Genomic DNA, 19,936 nt, shown 5'->3' with positions numbered 1-19,936 from the left:
TAAAAACCACACCTCTACCTTTTCACCAAACCTATTCCTGGCTCACGTTCAATTTTCTCAAAATAAACTATAATAAAATACAAATGGTGTTGGCACTAAACTTAGTTTACACCACTGTGTGGGAGCGAGAAGGCTGGAGTCAGTTTTCAGACCTACTAAAAAACCTAACCACCATGACTTTTCTTTTCATTCTTTTCTTTGAATGAATAACTCAAATAAAACACCACAAGACACAAAGTGGTTAAAAAGTGACATTACTGCTCCTGTTGATCGATTCCACAGTTGGGCGGAGGTTTAGGCAAATAAAGTCCAGACCCGTTAGGGAACCAACCAGGAACCAGCTGAGCTTGAACAACTGAGAGACTGAACAGTGCCACTGCAGCAGACTGGGTCTGAGGGAGTCTAGGCTTTGATAGGTGACCAGTGTCTTTGACCCCAAAGCGACAGGGTCTACTTCACATGTGGAACTAAATGCACCGATTCATTTCAGTAAGAACTGTCCTCACAGTCTTTTATTGAAGCCCAGTTGAGGCATCGCACAGTCAAACTTTCTGGAATATCTCAGCCTCTCCCCTCTTTAACAGAGAAAATCTAGAAACAAACTAGATGCGAGACAAGATTTGGATCAGCTCCATTCTCCTCTGGCTCTTACCTGAAATTATTTGGTGAAGCCTTGTACAGAACAGATCAGTTAAAAGTTAAAATCAGAGGTTTTACTCACTCTTACTCCATTCCTACACTTTCATCGTCTTCCTTTCTTTCCCACCTTTCATTCCTTCATTCACCATCTGAAAAATAAAAGCCTCCATTTCTAAAACGCAGCAGGTTTTCCAACGACAGCATCTGATGTCAAACAGCCAGAGCTCATTAAGATTCCCATATAAGTGGCTTTAAGAACTAAAATAAATACTCTGCTCCTCCGAGGCCAACGTTAGCGTGAACTACGAACACATCAACAACACTTGCCTGTTGAATCTGGACTTTTGTTCCTGGTGGAGAAAACCCTTTGTGATGTCGTGATCTTGATTATATAAACCTATGTTCGATGTGATTCATACAGTATGCAGCTATGTAGTGAGCTAGTTTTCCCAGGTTAGTCAATGATATAATTTTCTCTGCAGTATTTTGTTGTTATCTGTTGAAAGTTATCCCATGCTAGCAAGCTGTATGGTTTCACTCCAGTGTGAACTCTTATCAGAATCAGCCAAGATTGCACAGAACAACCAATGAATTATATGTGGTCTGACTCCATTTTTCTTGCCTCGTGACAAAAAAAAACAAATTATTTACAATTTTACTTATTTACAACAAATGAACAAATAAAGAATATAAACTGCAGCTCGCTGTGTCACATTCAACAGGGGTTATTGCACGTTTATGTTTGTGTCTGTGAAGAGTCATTGAGTCATTGTATTGTGAATCCAGTAGAGTTCAGATCAGAACCAGCCTGGGGGAAGAAGCTAGCTCTGTCTGGTGGTTCTGGTGGTTCTGCTGGTTCTGGAGGCTATGGCTCTGTGACGCCTGCCAGAGGGGAGGAGCTTAAACAGTTTGTGTGTGGGGTCAGCAGTGGTGCTGACAGTCCGTTTTCTGAGTCTGGACCGGTACAGGTGTTCAATAGAAGGAAGCTCAGTCCCAATGATCTTCTCTGCTGTTTGGACCACTCTCTGCAGTCTGTGTCTGTCCTGCTTGGTGGCTGAACCAAACCACACAGTGATGGAGGTGCAGAGGACAGACTGGACGATGGCCGTGTAGAAGGTGGTCAGCAGCTCCTGGGGCAGGTTGAACTTGAAAGTAAAACCTCTGCTGGGCCTTTTTGTGGACAGTGTCTATGGGGGGGGTCTACGGTAGACACTGTGTTATTGTGGATGGTGAGGGGAGGAGGGACAGGCGGTTCTTCCTAAAGTCCACCATCATCTCCAGTCTTGAGCATGTTGAGCTCCAGCTGGTTCTGACTGCACTGGACCAGTTGCTCCACCTCCTGTCTGTTTGCAGACTCATCACCGTCCTGGATGAGCCCAATGATGGTCATGTTGTCTGCATACTTCAGGAGTTTCACAGACGGGTTCCCTGAGGTGCAGTGGCTGGAATAGAGGGAGAAGGGCAGAGGGGAGAGGACGCACCCCTGTGGTGCGCCGGTGCTGATGGGGCCTGATGTGATGCTGCCCAGCCTCACCTGCTGCCTCCTGTCAGTCAGGAAGCTCCTGATCCACTGACACGTGGGATCAGGGACGGTGACCTGGGTCAGTTTGTGGTGGAGTATTCCAGGGTGATGGTGTTAAAGGCTGAGCTGAAGTCCATAAACAGGATCCAGGCGTATGTGCCAGGGAGATCCAGCTGCTGCAGGATGTGGTGCAGTGCCAGGTTGACTGCATCATCAGCCCACATGTTTTTCCTGTAGGCAAACTGCAGGGGGTCTGTGAGGTCCTTCAGATGCCTCAACACCTCCCCAACCTTCCTGTGTCCAGATCAGCCTTGGTCCAAGCCAATGGTTGAAGCTGCTTAAAGCCAACGTTGGGTGTAACTAGGAGCTTAAAGCTATGGAGTGGTTTAGTATCAGCCCTGATGACAATAACACAAACGTACTGATCATTTACAGCAAACAAAGTGATATTGAAGCTGATGAATCCTGGTTAAAGCCTCATTGTCGATCCTGCCTCTGGGCCTGGACGTAAGTTTGTTTCCATCCGACCCAACAGGAATCAGATACAAGACGAACTCAAATAGCAAACAGCTGCTTTATTCATCTGGGTTTTGGTAACTATTTTTTAAAGGTCTGAAATGCAGAACAGTTAAATACAAACTCATGCAAAGTGTCACTGCAACAACAATTCAACATTTTCTCATTTCAGATTAAATCAGAAACAGGAAGAAAAAAAGCTCATGCACGGCTGAACCCAGTCCTGAGTGGTGCCGGACACATTTAAGCACTGTTTGAAGGGAACCGCAGTCAGACCTCTGACATCACCAAGTCCGACATGACATCGCCATAGCAACAGAGGCCACAAGAAGTAGCTGCATCAATAACTGGGATTCACCTGCAGTGTCAACAGGGGGCGGTCCAGTTTATGTTCTGGTCTTATGCTGACAGTCAAACGTCCTCATTAAACCAACACTAATCCACCATCAGTAGCTTCAAACATCCACACTTTGGTGGAAGCACAGAACCTTCAGGAAACACATCTTGATCCATTTTTACACCAGTCTCACAGTTGCCAGAGGTCAGGTTGTGGCTCCTTAAGACTCTACCTGACAGTCACACATTCACAACAGTTCATGCTGTAATAAATAAAACATCAGGAGCATCTAGAAAATCCCACTTTAGAATATGAATATATGAATATATATATATATATGAATATATATATATATATATATATATATATATATATATATATATATATATATATATATATATATATATATATATATGTGTGTGTGTGTGTGTGTGTGTGTGTGTGTGTGTGTGTGTGTGTGTGTGTGTGTGTGTGTGTGTGTGTGTGTGTGTGTGTACATACATACATACACACATATATATAAATATGTGACTGTGTGTCTATATTGTATGTAGCTTTACATTGTCACATACACTGAAGGACATGACGGTCTCCAACTGAAGAGCTTCATCCAAACCATCTAGCCCAACCTCCAACACAACGACCTGCTGCTCCCTGATCATCTGCAAGTAAACAGCAGTGCATTGTGGGAAGAAGAAAATGGGTGTCAACCCTGTGGGGTCCCTCACCATGAGCCATGCAGGTCGGGTTCTTCTAAAAGCCCGGCTCATAGCCTGGCACTGGGTGGATCCAAGCCTGGATTAGTCCAGTGGACCAAACCCTGGTTCTTGGTGAGGTTCCATTAGCTGACAGGCTCTACCATAAGCCTGGGCCTGTCTGAATGGACCGTTCTGATTGTCAGTATTAGACTGGACCTTTCTCACATCTGTGGTTCTAGTCATGGGAGAGAAACTCACAGAGTCGTAGAAAGGAGGGCTTTTTCAGTGGAGCTGTGGAAGCTGCTGACGGCTACATTCAACGAGGAGAGAAGTGCGACACCAGAGCAGCAGACGGATGAGGGAACAAAGAGTTGGCCTAGGGCAAGGCATCGCTCAGCGCCGCTTCTCTCCATCATTTGGTTTCTGTCCCTTTGAACACCACAGCAAACCTGAACCTGCATCTCCTCCAGGAGGAAGGGATGAAGACATGGGTTAGGTGGTGAGTCCTCTCCTCTCCAGCTCCCTGGTCTGCTTCAGCTCCTTAATCCTGCGGGAAGGTGAAACCAGATCAGAGAAAATGTCCTCAAAGAAACATGTGGAGGTGGAACCTGAAACGTCACCTGTGTCTGCAGCGCCTTAGGAACCTCATGATCTTCCGAGCTGCCTGGTCCTGCTTCTTGGTCAGGTACGACCCCCTGATGGTCACAGAAGCTGTGTTAGTCAACGCTGATGTGTGTCTACAGAATGTACAGACGGTTGTGATGCATTATCGGATGGTTCCTACTTGATCTTGGGGTTGTGGCTGGCCGCTCCCCTCGGCGCCTGCTTCAGCCTCTCGTACTCCTTGTAGCTGCGGTAGTACTGCTGGATAAGCACAGCTGCCCGTCGGCTCTGCTGGAAGCGCTTCTGTTCATAGTAGGACCTGAACTTGGACTGGATCAAGATGGCCGCCTGGGTCATCTTCTTGTAGAGCGCGTACTGAGGGGACAGACAGACTGCATCAGGACCCGGGGTGGAGTTAGTGACGTCTCTGTTCACTGAAGCCGTCGCTCTAGTGAGAGCTGTAAACTACATTCATGTCTATGACTAAAATAAACTAGAAACTAGAAAAACACAAACAGGAGCAGCTGTACAGACAAACATCCTGGATGATGGAGATCACGGCACACAGGTGGTTTGAGGTGTCTACTGTAGCTGCACACACGCACGCACATCTACACCTACAATGTTACCTTCAGAGCTATCCATGTTAGCTAGCCAGAGGGAGGAGAGAGACACAGCACGTTAGCTCAGGGTTAGTGAAGCTCCACACAAACTCACCTCACACATCAGAACACACCTGTTTGTACTTCCTGTAGCATCTCTGGATGACAGCTGCAGCCATGTCCTGCTGCTCCTTTAGCCTGCGGCCCTGCAGACGCAGACACAGTTTGAGGTGCTTGCTGGGAGAAATGACTGAGTGGTGATGATGCAATGCATCCTGGGTACCTTGTATCTCCTGAAAGCGTTCTGGATGATCCTGGCCGCCTCGTACAGCTCCCTCTGCTCGCCATCCGTCAGCGTCAGAAGGGCAAAGTCTCTCTCCATCTTCCCGTTGGCCGACGCATTCAGAAACTCTGCCCAGGCTGCAGACGACGGGGGGCGGAGCCTCTGCAGGGCCAGAGCACTGAGGGGCGAGGGAGGACACACCCGCCTGCACGGGCACCAACACAAATCCGCAAATCAGCATCAGTGTTTGTGCTGCGACGCCGTTAAAACTGATTGACATGCACCGTGGGGGCGAGGCCTGAGACCTGGGCGGGGAGTGGGGGTGGGCGTCGACCGTATCGAGGTAGGTGGCTAGCCAGGTGTCCTGTATGGCCGGGTTGTCTCGTCTCTCCCTGAGTGGAGACTCCGGCCCTCTGGGGAAGTCGTCCTGCTTGATCCGCTCAGGAGTTGCTTCAATGATCTGCTCTGCCAGAGTTGCCATGTCCACCTGTGAGGAGAAGGTAACCATAGCAACAGAGGGTGATGTGCAAACAGAAAACCTTGTTAGGTCTGAATACTTTTACCAAAGCAATACAGATTGAACTGTAGCACAGACATATCAACTAAACCAAGACTTTAAATTAAATGAAAACATCTGATCAGATCTGTAGCATCAGTGACAATGCAGCTGTGTGGCCTTGATACCTGCAGCACCTCATCCTCCAGATACTCTTCGTCCTCCTCGCCTTCGTTTTCTGTGTTCTCGCTGTAGCTCAGCAGCTGCTGCTCCAGCGCTGCTGCCATGTGTGATCGTCGTCCAGCCGCCGTGTGTGCGTTTGTGTAAGTGTCTGTGTGTCCAGGAGAAGAGCTCTCAAAGTCCATGAAGTAAAGAGAATCTTTGGAACCACCAGGGTTCAAACCTATGACACCAGTTTGTGAGAAGGATGATCAGCAAGACTTTAAAAGACAGATGGACTAAATGTCAGTGATGGTGGTTTACCTGTGGTGAAAGCTGTGGGTGGTTCCTCCCCCCACATGGATATGGGAGGAAGAGAAGGCAGGGGGAGGGAGGAGGGGGAGAGGGGGGGAGGGGAGATGGGCAGGGAGGAAGGTGATGAGGGAGAGGAGGGGGATGTGTCCATGGGGGCGGGGCCGCTGGAGTAGGCAGAGCTTGGCGAGGGGGAGGAGGGAGCACTGGGTGAGGGCAGACTGCTGGAGCAGCTCAGACCTAGAGGATAGAGACAGAAGCCTGCTACAGCCAATCACACGGCTGGATCCTGTCACATGCTGAGGGTGGGCGTGGCTGCGTGCTACCTGTGTCTGGGCTGGTGGACAGAGGCGACGGTGGCGGCTGAGGCTGTGGCGTGGCCGTGTCCCTGGGAGCGCGCTGGGTGTGCAGCTCCTCCAGCACAGTGGCGAGGCGGGTGTGGCCTCTAGAGCGAGCGACGGCCAGCGGCAGGCGTCCCAGTGAGTCAGGGATCCCCAGTGCCAGACTGTTCCAGCCGTACAGGAGCTCTGCTGCCTGCTGGTGTCCCAGAGCGCACGCCCACATCTGGACACACACAGTCCGTAAGTACAGGACGCACGGTAACCATAGCAACGGCAACATGTGTGTGCATTACCAGTGGGGTGCAGGAGAAGTGGTCAACATTGAGAGGATCCACTTCCTGTTCCAGATCTAAACTGTCCTCGTTCAGACGCCTGCAGGAACAATGACGAATGACAGTCAGTGTGTGTGTGTGTGTGTGTGTGTGTGTGTGTGTGTGTGTGTGTGTGTGTGTGTGTGTGTACCTCCAGTATATCAGGGTGTGGATCAGGTGTGTGTATCCCTGTGCAGCAGCCAGGTGGAGCAGCGTCATCCCGCGGTGACGAACTGAGTGATGGAGCCTCTCTCCCCCTTCTCCTCCTCCACTCCATCGTCCTCCCCTCATCATCCGCTCACACACTCCTACAATCCTCCTCTCAAACCACTGGGACGACTGACACACAGAGACATCAACATCACACACAGCAGTCTGTCCCTGGTCATCATCCAGGTGATCTGGTCTTTGGATACATGGACCAGTAGTAGTCACCAGTAGGATGACACTGGGACCAGTAAACCTACAACAACCAGGTTAGACTGAAACAAGCTGGTCTAGTGTGACTGCAACAGAACCATGAACCATCATGTAAACAGATAGAAACCAGTACCTGGTCCCTGTGCTGCTCCCTCCTCCCTCATTCAGACCCCTCCCCTCCAGTTTTCCCTCCACTCTCGCTGGCATTTACACCTCTTCCACTCCCCTGCTGCCCCTCTCCCTGTGACGCACATGGTAGAGTGAGGCTATAAAAGGGCATCTGATGGGAGGACAGACCTGGAAACACTTCCAGTGATCAGGCCACAACTGCTATTCATCCATCCTGCTGAACAAACACACAACCTCCTCTGAAGAAGAATGGTGAAGCAGAGAACCCTCGTTAAGATCCATCATAGCTACAGTTCACGTCTCCTCAGACTGTGGGTCGTAGTAAGGTGGTGGTTTGTGTGACCTACATAACCTGTCTGGCAGGTTCTGGGTGGGTCCTTGACCAGGCGGACCGTAACCCCCCCCCCCCATTGTCTCCACAGGGAACCACTTGGCTGCATTAGTTCTCAGCTCCTCACCTCAGCTGGGTTCTGGTAGTAGCTCATACAGTGACAGGACAACCGGCAGCAGCAGATAACGGACCTCAGCAGCTGTGTAGACAACATACCTGCCACCCAGTTCAGTGGCTGTGATTGTTTTTGTTAAGGTCGGATCTATCTCTGGAGCATTGAATCTATTTTAAACCAAGGACTTGATCTGCTGAATTCCTTGTGACATCAGAGAGCTTGAGTTCAGCTGAGGTCAGACCGAGACGCGTTTTAAAGGGATTTTCCATTCAAGCACCAGATTAAGCTCCAGACAATCTGCCTCTGGGAGACACGCACCCAACACTTCACTTCATGGAGATGATCCAAATCTGCTAAACACCAGGGAAAGGTCCTGATTCCTGGTGAAGGATGATGGTGCTGAAACCCATCCTGCTACCAACATGTGGTGTGTAGTAATATGAGACTGAAGGTTAATGTCGTCCTCACCTGCTGGTGGTCCTCAGGTAGAGGCGGGGGAGGGGGGGTGGCCAGCTGGTGGCCGGGCTGCTGCCTCTGATGCTGCTGCTGCTGCTGCTGCTGCTGCTGCTGCTGCTGCAGGTGGTGGCTTTCGCGGGCAGCCATCTCTGCCATCCTGCGCTCCATCTGCTCCAGCCGCTCCAGGATCGACATCCTGAACTGATTGTCTGCAGACAGAAAACACAGAGTGAGCGCTTGTCTGCTCAGATAGAGCCTTTATGATGAGAGCAGATAAAACACAAAGATCTTAATGGAAATGCAGATGTTTTGCTGCAGCCCATAAAAGCCAATCACAACAAAGATCGTGGCTCCCATTTTTCCCACAATGCACCAGCTGTAGTGCAACAACAACATCAGTGACACAATGCAGATCTGTTCTGAGGTCAGCCTTAGTGTGAGCATGATCATTGAAACGCTGTGGCTGCACAGTCACAGCAGGTAATACAGCCTGACACCCAGGAGGCTCCTCTATATCACTCTGAGAGAACCCTTTATCTCGACTGCTCCTCCCCGAAGCATGACGGTGCCACCATCACGCTGTAGAGACACTCCTCTGCTGCAGATCCTGGAGGCATGTGAAGGTGAGAGAGGGCAGCTCATCCAAACCAACCTTCATGTTCTGGACTTGAAGGAGATGATGGCACCAGCAAACAACAAACACGCTCTGCAGAAAACTCTGAGCAAACCTGGATACACAACAGGCAGTCACCACTGCATGTTTGCATCCAGCAGACTTTGCAGGACACAAAGCCATTATGTGTCCTGATCCTCTGGCATTAACAGCTGAGGGGGAAGGAAGCTGTTAGCTAAGAAGGTTGTAGGTGGTTGCTATGATTACACCTACAGAACAGAGAGAGAGAAGTCATCCTACCGGCACCAGCCTCCTGTAGCTGCCGTTCATCCATCTCGTGTCTGTCTCTCTGACTACAGATCATCCCTGTCCTCAGTCTGAGTGGCTGCACAGCTGAGGAGCATTCTGGGAAATAAAGGTAACGGACACACTCGACCCTAAACAGCAGTGACGACTTAGACTGACCGGCCCCGCAAGGATCACTAACATTAGGAGAGAGAACACGGCAACAAAGCATGGTGGGTAATCCACAGAGAGGAAGGGAGGGGTGAGAGAGGGAAGGAGGGGAGAGATAGTGTGTCTCAACTGACTGTGGGGCATTCCTGGTTCTGAGCCAGGAAACACCCACCTCAAGAAGAAAAAAGAGAGAGACTATTGAAATGGTTCGTAACTCAACAAAAGTATCTAAACAGGAAAAAATATGCAAACGAGATAAAACAAAAACACAAACTCCAGGCTAAAAAATTAAATTAATTTCATTTCTCACTGTGAGTCAAATACTCATTTTAGCCTGACCCATAAGAACATTAAGCAGAAACTCTGTGCGCTGGACCCACCATGAGACCAGAAACTCTTTTTTCATATTGATCACATCATTTATGTGACACCTATGTTTCTATACGATGGCCTCTCACAGACACAGTGAGCAGTCGTTTTAAAAGTTTGTAAACGTGATGGACACAAAGCCTGAAAAGCAGCTTGTCTGCATCTTGTTCCTGTTACTATAATCAGCAGTGGACTGAGGCGTGAACCGCCCCCCAGTGTGTGTTCAAGTCAGAAATAGCAGTGAATCCTGATGACGTGTTTTCAGGCGATGACAGTGGAAAACAGCTCCACCCCATCAATCACTCAGAGAGACACGAGGGGATCAAGTGGATTCCTGGGAGGAGAGAGCAGAGGGCAGGCAGCATGCCAACACTCCACAGACCCACCTGGTGGTGGTGGCGCTGCTGAGCACGACAACACTAGACCCAAGCAAGAATCCACCGTCCTCATCATGGCTCTGGTCATTTCAACTCTTTGTGTACCAAATTAGGGTCTAACAGCACCAAACACCTGAAACCAGGTGCAGGTGTTGGTACAGACCTGTAAACACTGCATTCACTGACCACATTCTCTGAGAAACCACAGAAATGGTGGAGACCTTCACATCACCCATGATATCTGGGCCCATCTCTGGTGTCTCCAGATGCATTCTGCTCCTCAGCATCAACACATACAGTAACTGAAGTTACTAAGTGCCTAAGGTCAATGACTAGTAACACGTTTAACTGCTCCTGCTGCCTGAACTTCATGTATTCATCTACACACACACATCTTTTAATTATGTACGTATACGTGTCATCCTCAGGGGCAAATAAAGTTTACTGAATTGAAACTGGCTCTTTAGTACAAAGTGCCCTCACTGCATTACCATGACAACGCTCTGACGCCTCACCATGGTGGTGACAGGGTGAATCTGAGTGACAGGCCTGGAGGCTGAATTATACCAGTGACTGTGCTTTCTATGTGATGTGTCTCACCATCCAGTGAGAGCCAGTCGAGCTGAGAGCTGGGCAGAGAGCTTGCGTTCCTTGCTCGGTACTCGAACAGAACCGAGGATGAGACCGACCCTCCGGACTCCAGAACCTGCAGACGCACCAGACCGGCCTGGTGGGCTAAAGCAGAGAGGAAAAGGCCTTCATGTGAAGCAGGCGTTGGACATCAGACCGATCAAACTGTCTGCCAGTATGTTTACCAGGACAGTAGCAGCGCAGCACCCCGGGCTGGATCAGCGACGCTGGCACAATGCTCTGGTCAAACACACACGAGTATCGGCCCGTTGGCTCGCTCCATGGTCCCGTTATCAGAACCTTCACACCGCCCTGAAAAACAAATCAGGACCAAACATCACCATCTGAGCTGAACATGTCAGGACATGTTTTAAAGACAGTCAAACACTCCTGACGAGCCTACAGCCACAGATGTCTATGAGGGTGAGTCCCACGTTCCTCCTCAGAACTTCCTAAGAACCCGCTAACGTGACCTGTGCTAGAAGCTGGTTTCTAAGCAGTGCATAGACAAATACTGTCACCACTTCAGTTTGTGTTTCATTAACCATCAGACTCTGCCGCCCTCTGGTGGACAGCAACAGAAATGGGTCATATGTATGGGAGTCAAATGAGTCAGATTAGTTTTGTGCGTGTGTAAACCGATCTGTGTGTGCGTAAGCAGATCCTTTCCTTCCATCCTTACCACTGTAGTGCTTCTTTCTCTATGAAAAAACCCTGTAATAGTAGATATCTACAATACTATAACAGATCAATAACTGCTAACCAACTGATCACTAATGATAGATTACCTCAGGGTACGACCACTCTGGTGAAAAATCAGTGATGGAGGAGAGGCGGCTGGAGGAGGGCAGCGGGAGAGGGAAGGGGAGGAAGGAGGAGGAGGGTGAGGGCTGTGGGGGAACCATGTATCTGACCCCTGCTGGGAACACGGCTGGACTCTGTGCGGGGACGGAAGGAGACTGAGCTGTGACAGGATCTGCCTCCACTGTGATGAGGTCAGAGATGAGGTCAGGAAACTGGCTGTCAAAGGAGATGTCGAGCTCCTCCCCTGCCACCTCCCCTTCCTCCCCCTCTTCTTGTTGAGTGTCCATGCATGTATCTTCAGCATCGTAGTCCCGCCTTCGTTCCTCCTTCACCTGAATTGGGGGCTTTGCCAGGTGGGAGGCAGTGGTGTGGACAGCCTCACATTTAGAGAGGTGAGTGTAGGGCTGCTGTCCGTTAGCATGCTGGGGCATCTGACTGGTCGGCAGGGTAGGCCCCAGGTCCTGGCCAACAAGAAGCACAGACGGAGAACTACTTCCTGTCTTCAGCTGTGGTGACGGGCTGGAGGAGGCGTGGCTTGTCTGAAGGACAGAAATAAAAGGGACATAAATACAGTGAAGTATTTGACTTCTTTTACCTTCTTTGTGCCTGCTCGCCTCCCATATTCATCTTCCTTAAATTCTCACCACTTCTATTTAATTTTACTCCTAGTCTTTTTCTTCCTCCGTACTGCCTTCATAATTCCCTTCCTGTTTTTACCTTTATCTTCCTGCTCTCTCCATTGCTCCCTCCCTTTCAGTCCACTCTTACTCCTTCCTTACTTTCTTTACTAACCTTCATCCTTCACCATTTATTTCCCTCCATACTCTTGTCCATTTATAACTCTTCTCCACCTAAGCATCATCATGAAGCAGAGATCTCACCTGCAGCAGAGCCAGCTTGATAGGAGGAGCACTACCTTCATCTTCATCACCACCAGGTCTTCCGACCTTCAGCTCTTCTTCTCTCCCTTCCTCTGACTCCCCTAGTGCTCCCAGCTCCAGGCAGAGCGGGAGTAATGGAGGAGCCAATGTTGAAGTGGGAGACAGAGAGAGGGAGGGGGGGAGGGTGGATGGAGGAGAGTTTGAAGATGAGAGAGGGAGGGCTGAGTCTCTTCTGTCTACTTCAGAAGAGGAGGACATGGAAGACAGGGAGGATGGAGGGGAAACAGAAGAGGAAGGGGTAGAGGTGGGGGAGAGTAAAAGAGTGAGGGAGGGTGGAGACAGGGGGGAGGAGGTGCAGAGGACAGGGGAAGGAGTGGAAGGAGGGCCTCCATAAGTCTGGCCCTGTTTGGGGGAGTTTAAGAAAGAATCTGGGTCAAAAACAGGGGGGAGAGATGGAGGAGGAGGGGGTGGTGAGGGGGACAAGGCAACTGAGGGAGGAGACGTAGCTGCGGGAGAAGAAGGGGAGTGGAGGGATGTGGTGTTGGAGGAAGAGGGGGTGAGGAGAAGGCCTCCGATGACAGGAGAAGGGAGAAGGGTGAGGGAGAGGGTGGTCATGCCAGGCGCTTGCAAAGCGGGGGTAGGAAGAATGGACGGAGCAGGGGAGGAGGATGTGGGAGAGGAGGGGGAGGCTGGCTTGGTGGCAGGAGGTGGTGGGAGGGCTGGGGAGAGCAGCAACTGGCCAGAACTAGTGAGGGACAAGCTCCTCCCTGGGCCCGCCTCCTCCGGTGTTGCCCCACCACCTGGCCCCCCCTGCCCTCCTCTTCCTCCAATGGCTGTGGCTGTTGCCATGACAATCACTGCATTCTGGGGAAGCGCCACTGTTGTCAGGTTGTTGTGGTGGTCGCCATAGAAGCTGTTGCCATGGTTGTTCCCGGCAATGGCGGCTCTATGGGGCTGAGGTGGAGATGATGCCAAACTGCAGAAGACAGAGAAGGTAACATCCAACGTTATGCAACAGAGATAGAATCACTGAGATCCTTGAGATAAAGTCTGTGGGTAGGCATGTACAGTACAGTGAGAGCACCTAATTCACTAAGTGAAGAAATGAAGATGCCTTCCTTTGTTAAGTATGTGAACCAAAGTAACGGCGAGACAGATATCTTCATCTGATATTATACATAACTTTTAGTTTTTGCGGGTGACTCACGCGGATGAGGGGCCAGGAGACGACACAGGACTGCTCTGAGCCTGGAGATGAGGCACTTTGGATTCTCCTCCCCCTGCTCTGGTTGGTGCCTCCCCCACCTCAGAAGCCAGGGGGGAAGAGGTGGGTTTACAGGAAGAGGGGGGCAGTTTAGGGGAGATGATGCGATGCTTGGTGCTGTTACAGCGGTGGGGAATGTTCACTCCTGAAGACACTGTAGAAACACAGAATCACAGGTTTGAATTTATCTTACAACAAAGAGTAAGTGATCAGAAAAAGAATCAGAATCAGAAAAGGCGTTATTGCTAGGTCCTGTAGTGAGCACTTTACAGAACTTGGAATTTGACTTCAACATTCGAGATTCCAAAAACTTTATTGATCTCAGAGGGAAATTATTTTGTACACTTTGATTGCTGTCACAGTTGGAGGTACACACAAGAAGGAAGGGAGATTAAAAATAGGAATGCTAATGCATCTACACACACTCACATGTAATTACTAGCTAAAGATTTATTATACATGTTATTGCCTAGATGAAGATCAACCCTTACAGAGAGAGGAGTTGTACAGGCTGATGGCACCGGTAGGAAGGATCTCTGGTGGCGTTCTGTGGAGCACCTAATACTGATCAGCCTCTGGCTAAAGGTGCTCATCTGTCTTTAAAGCTGCTTTGCAGAGCAACACGGTCCTCATCTGTCCATCTTTTAACAGTTTTAATGGTGGCAGGCAGCCTTTGATCCTGAGGTGTGTATTGTGGCAGCAGATCAATTAAATTGTGATCGGACATTCCCAGAGGGAGGAGGGCAGTGGAAGAGTAGGCATCCTTAACATTAGCATACTTCAGGTCCAGTGTCTTCTTGCCTGGGACAGCTCACAAACTGGGTGAATGGAGGAAGTGACTTGTCGAGGCAGGTCTGATTAAAGTCACCGGAGATCATAAAGGAAGCGTCAGGATGTCTGGACTGCGGGATGGAGACGACCGCCTGTATGACGTCACACGCCGCGGCAACGTTCGCGCGGGGGCTTTAAACAGCCATGATGAGGATAACATGTGGAAACTCTCTGGGTAAATAATATGGACGGGGCCCGTGGCCAGCACTTCGATGTCAGGGCTGCAGACCCGCTCTTTGACCGTCACATGTCCAGGATGGCACCACTTATTGTTAATAAAAATGCCCTCCCTCCACGCCTCTTTGTGGTTCTGTGGTTCCCACTTGGCCTCTGTCAAAGCGCACGGCGCTGAACTCATCAATGTTACCGCTGGAGTCTGAGATGACGTCATGCAGCCAGGTCTCCGTGGAACACATCAAACTGCACTCCGCAAAGATTCTCTCCTCTCACTAGAGCTGTCAGTTCAACCATTTTATTATCCAGTGACCTCACGTTGCCCATAATCAGCAAAGGGAGACGCGATTTAAATCTTTTCTTTTCCTTACTTCGGTCTTTATTCCCTACACAAACCTTTTTTCCTCCTTTGCATCCCCTCGTTTTCCGCCTTATTTCTTTGGGGAAGCTTGACGTTTCTGGGGGAGTCAAGTATTTTGCTGTCGAACTTAGTGAGCTCTTGGAGAGATCATCTGATCCCGGGTGTAAAAAAAGTTAGCTTGCTGGGTCTCCAGCGCTCCGACATTACGGATTACGGATGAGGGAAAGTACAAATCCAATCGAAGAAATGACAAAAATCTCTCTTGAACAACATGATCAGAAGGGTGCACCTCAAATACTAAGACTGATTAAAGAAAATCACATGCAGTAGGTAAAAAATAAGGAAAAATACAGAAAAGCCAAGACGGTAAAACAGAGTCACCGGAGCGTGCTGTAGCAAGGCTCGTGCCTGCGCACTTGGCTTACTCTGCTTAGCTTGGACTTAGACTTGGTGTTGGCGTTGAGTAGTGCACAAGAGAAAATTTAAAATTATGTACAGACAATCCTGGCTGTAATCTCCAGCTGTAAAGTGAATGACGCACTGCAGCTTGGCCTTGTCTCTGGCCGTGGCGAACCAGACTGTGATAGAGGATGTGAGAATGAATTCAGCAGTTCAGCATCTTCGCAGAGAGGTGGAAGAACCTCGCTGATCCTGGAAGGCTGCAGACTCAGCCGTTTAAAGAATTTGTTTACATCTCCCTCTTTGATGGAGGAAGGTGTGAGGGGGGTGGGGGATGCTGAGGTGTGAAGCTGTGTGGGTGGATCAGGTGGGGCCGTGGGGGGAGGGTTGTTGCTGGATAATGGCTGTGGAGTAAGGATGTTAGGGCTGTCCCATTGTGTTCAAAATGGCAGTAAAATATATTGAGGTCATTGGCCAGACGCAGACAGTGGGGGCTCTGGGCTTGTAGTTTGTGATGGTCTTGAGCCCTTTCCAGACAGAGGCAGAGTCGTTGTCTGAGAACTGCTGTTCCAATCTCCTTGCTAAATCTGTGCTTGGCCTCTCTGTACTTGTCTCTCATAAGCACCGCTAAAGGTGGTGTAGCAGTGGTCCAGTACCTTTCCCTCTCTGGTCAGACATTTGATGAACTGTTTGTATTTAGGGAGTTCCGATGAGAGGTTGGCTTTATTAAAGTCTCCCAGGACGACGTTGTATCCTCAGAACCTCCTCAGTCAGCACTACCTGGGCAGCGCGCACACCCCGGTCTCTGGCTCCATACTATCTTATTCCTCACCAGACCCAAGGCCGTAAACCGAATGCATCTTGTCTTTGAAACTTGGTGTTCCTTCCTTTCTGATAACAAGACACGATGATGCAGAGATAAGGTGGCACGAACAATTCTATTGGTGCAGAGAGACATTCCACCGAGGCCAGGAAAAGGGGTTAAAAGGCAGAGACAACTTGGGGATTGTGGGCTCTTTGCATCACACCTTTGTTGTGTATTCTCTGATCTCCCCAGCTGGTTTTTGGTTTGTTGATGTGTACAACCAACATCCATGTTTTTAATTTGTTTTCCCCATTATTTTTATTTTTATTTATTCTCATAATAAATCACACAAAAGACATCTCACTCATCTGCTTGTTTATGGGAAATTTCCACCACAGATGTCCCAGTGATGTCACAGAGAGTCAGTGATGTCACAGTGATATCACAGTGAGTCACTGATGTCACAGTGATATCACAGTGATATCACAGTGAGTCACTGATGTCACAAAGTGTCAGTGACGTCACAGCGAGTCAGCGATGTCACAGCAAGTCACTGATGTGTGAGGAGCGTTACCCTGGGCAGTGCTGCAGAGGCAGGCATGCGTGCGCGGCTGTGGTTTAGGTCTCTGTCTGTCCAGAATATGCTGAACCATCTCCTCAATGCTGAAATCACCTGAGCTCACGGAACACTTGATACTGTGAACTGAGACACAGAATAACTATGAGTTCATGCTACGTATTCTATAGAGACACATATGTTTACTTCAGTTTTCATTAATGTCTGTTTCGTACACATGGGTTTCAGTTGGCTCAGCAGGTCGTCATGACTCCACCTCATGCTGTCGTGACGATCGGCCACTGTGCACAGTAGCGGACTGCATTTCGCAGAATCCTCTAGGGACGGCACGTTCAGGTAGTGGACCAGCACGATGTCTGGGTTCTGTCACACACAGATTGTTTAATTTGAATCTCACTTATAACAGAAAGAAAACCTGGAAACTAAACTTGAGAACCAAATGTAATTTAAAACGGTCTGATATAAAATAAAAGCAAAACGTTTAATTGTGAAATTAATTTTATGAAATGTGGTCTGCAGTTATATATTAAAACACATTAATCAGTTATATTAATTGATGAATTCAATTAACTTATTTCAACTCATTACATATGATCAATTAGCTACTCATACTGTAAACTGTAATACTACTGGTGCTTTCATGTGAGCTGCACTATTCATTTGTTCTATGTTCTCCAGATCTGTGTCAGGCTGATGAAATCAGAGTAAACATGAATATAGAAAATCTAGAGAAAAAACACTGTGATTCACATTGTAGATTTTTAAATTACCACTAACTTGGACAGTCTATATATCTCACACATATTCACAGTAGTTGTGTAGCACCACTAGCATCACACACTTGGATAAAGAGGACGGTAAACCTGTGGTTCCCTACCTGCAGCAGCCAGTAGCATCGTCTGTGGAATGTTGGCACAATGGAGGAATGGACGTAGCAGCCATACAGGCACTGAAAGGACACAACCAGAAGGACTGACGATTTATTCAACCAGCAAACCAAGCAGGACCTTAATGTGGGACTATTTCTAGCCAGCTGGTCAATGCTGTCACACCTCCATGCCCTGGACCTTCAGCTTCATGTGGTCCTCTCTAGTCGTTTTCCCATCCTTCCTTTTCTTCCAGCAGTACCCATCCTTCCTGTACTTCACCTTCTTCCGGTTGTACAGAATGATGCTGCCGTTCTTCGGCCTGCAGACACAAACAAAGTGTTTCTTAAAGAGGAACTGATGATGCTGGCGTGTCAGGTCTGTTCAGCTGCTCCGCTGAGATTCTGTGTGCACCTTGTCTTCAGGGTGCAGGAGAGCCACTCGTCATGTCTATCAAAAGATATCAGGTAGGAAGCGATCTCCTGCAGAGACACACAACGTGCTTTGAAGCCTCTTTAAAGTATTTTCATGCAATCAGCATATTAATGCATACGTTCAAATACAAATAGAACCATATAATACACGCACTTCTGTCCCTGTACACTCATGTGGTGCTGAATCATCTTCATAATGCAATACCCACCTCGTTAGTGTTCCACCTTAGCCTTTCATTAGGCAGACTGGACGAGCAAGGGAGACACTCCAGGAGCTTGTTGGGAAGAAACACCTTCCTCTGTCCTTTATTCTCTGCACACACAGACTTCCTGTCAACAACCAGGGTAACACAAGCACTAATACCATTTATTACACTGGGTGAGATTTAAACAACCCACCGCTACATTCATTTCATCTCCATGAAACAAACCCTGTCGGAATCCCAGGTGGTTGCCATAGTAACACCAGTCTTTCAATTTCAGACTGATCTATCTCAATATGGAAAGTGTAAATGCACCTTATTGCACTGTAAACCATAAACTAACGCATACAGCACATGAATGAATAAAATACTACTCTGTGCAGGTAAAGAAGATTACACAGGTGATGGGACTGACCTGTCTCCGTGGAAACCATCTCCTTGTTACTCATGGCGACGAATCCATGCAGGATGAATCTCACAAAATGCACTGCCGCCGGCTCGTCACGGCTGTACTCACACGCACACACAAAGGCGTGTGAGTCAATAGGAAACAACAATGCAGGGAGCAAAACACACACACTCCTTTGGTTTCCCGTTGCCTAGCAACAACGGGATCTGCTTAACGTCGTGTTTCGTGTTTTCTGACGTATGTTCACTGAGTTTTGAAGTGTCTGTAGTTATATAAGAATTTTACACCAGATATCTCAGCAACAACAGCAGTGACACTTTAAGATACAAAAGAAATTATTGATGTAATCTGTGCATTTAATCACTGATTATATTGTTTAAGGACAGAGGAAACCACATTCCTACATTTAAGCCTTAAAAATAATGTCAACACAAGCTAATGGTCCCAACACGTCGGGTGCCCACCAACACACCTCCAACGGGGCTCATGCAGACCCCGGGATCGCCTGACATTTTAGCCGCGTCCCGAAGCCTCCCCTCGGCGTGTAGGAGCTCAGCCCCCCCGATCCGCTGCAAGCTAACGTCGGGGCGCCAATTAGCCTCGTATATTGACATAGTTAAACGAAGCGACAGCAGCTTCTGGCACATAGCTAACGTCCCCATGCTCCGGCCTTTCTACACCTAACCACTTCTCTGGATAGCTTTTAGGCTGTAGCTTAGCCAATCAGCTAACTGGCTAGCGGGGCTAGGCTATTCCAACTATACAGGACCCCATTGGCAGCGATCCGAGCCACCAGGCTACACTTCCGGTCCGAACCTGCTAACTAGTGACGGTCGGGGGCTGCTATTCTATTGACATAAACGTATGTCTAATTCTGTCTAATGACAGAATCTACGTCGGAAAAGTCGGTGTTTGGATGTAAAACTATCTATTAAAGCTCTTTTACCTTCCGCCTTCTGCACAGTCGCCATCTTCTCCTGATGTGACGTCACTGCGTCGTTGCGGAAGAAGGTCGTTTGTTGATATTTACCAGTCCTTCTGTTTTCTTTTTCGTTCTATATGTTTTATTGTTTAATGTCACCGCAGCTCTTTGCTTTTACCTGATTATTATCTCTGTGAACTGCCTTATGTCACTGCTGAGTGAAACATATACCCAGATTCAGCTGTGACAGCCGCTCTGTCCAAGGGACTTCACCTTTATTTGCATATCACC

General features: G+C 48.7%; 1 protein-coding gene across 5 annotated transcripts; it reads right to left on the bottom strand.

Annotated features, from left to right (window-relative positions):
• Positions 1 to 2,716: 2,716 nt before the first annotated feature.
• Positions 2,717 to 19,796, bottom strand: camta2 (calmodulin binding transcription activator 2). 5 transcript variants are annotated; one of them, XM_055503259.1, is made up of 26 exons: positions 19,670 to 19,796; positions 18,730 to 18,821; positions 18,321 to 18,424; positions 18,092 to 18,159; positions 17,864 to 17,999; positions 17,689 to 17,760; positions 17,027 to 17,174; positions 16,809 to 16,937; positions 13,608 to 13,818; positions 12,401 to 13,376; positions 11,504 to 12,058; positions 10,901 to 11,027; positions 10,686 to 10,820; positions 8,283 to 8,479; positions 6,971 to 7,158; positions 6,802 to 6,880; positions 6,494 to 6,731; positions 6,180 to 6,407; positions 5,885 to 6,099; positions 5,485 to 5,687; positions 5,201 to 5,405; positions 5,052 to 5,123; positions 4,945 to 4,965; positions 4,497 to 4,690; positions 4,333 to 4,407; positions 2,717 to 4,259 (listed from the first exon to the last, which is right to left on the bottom strand). In XM_055503259.1, exons 2-26 carry the CDS (start codon positions 18,761 to 18,763, stop codon positions 4,205 to 4,207), a joined length of 4,665 nt encoding a protein of 1,554 aa, XP_055359234.1. In that variant the 5' UTR covers positions 18,764 to 18,821; positions 19,670 to 19,796; the 3' UTR covers positions 2,717 to 4,204. The 5 variants fall into 5 exon arrangements, with proteins under 5 accessions (XP_055359234.1, XP_055359240.1, XP_028984358.1 ...); XM_055503265.1 differs by having other exon boundaries at positions 5,885 to 6,027; XM_029128525.3 differs by having other exon boundaries at positions 5,506 to 5,687; positions 19,670 to 19,795.
• Positions 19,797 to 19,936: the final 140 nt, after the last annotated feature.

Source organism: Betta splendens, chromosome 2 (assembly GCF_900634795.4).
Source record: "Betta splendens chromosome 2, fBetSpl5.4, whole genome shotgun sequence".
NCBI lineage: Eukaryota > Metazoa > Chordata > Actinopteri > Anabantiformes > Osphronemidae > Betta > Betta splendens.
Note: the sequence above shows the minus strand (reverse complement) of the source record. Positions and strands in the feature narration are given on the sequence as shown.

What these genes read in the sequence shown, in the direction of transcription:
- camta2 (XM_055503259.1), bottom strand. Translation starts at nt 18,763, where the DNA reads ATGAGTAACAAGGAGATGGTTTCCACGGAGACAG. An exon ending in GAGCCAACTGAAACCCATGT is followed by an intron (nt 16,938 to 17,026) that starts GTACGAAACAGA and finishes TCTGTGTCTCAG; the next exon opens with TTCACAGTATCAAGTGTTCC. An exon ending in CACACCCTGATATACTGGAG is followed by an intron (nt 6,881 to 6,970) that starts GTACACACACAC and finishes TTGTTCCTGCAG; the next exon opens with GCGTCTGAACGAGGACAGTT.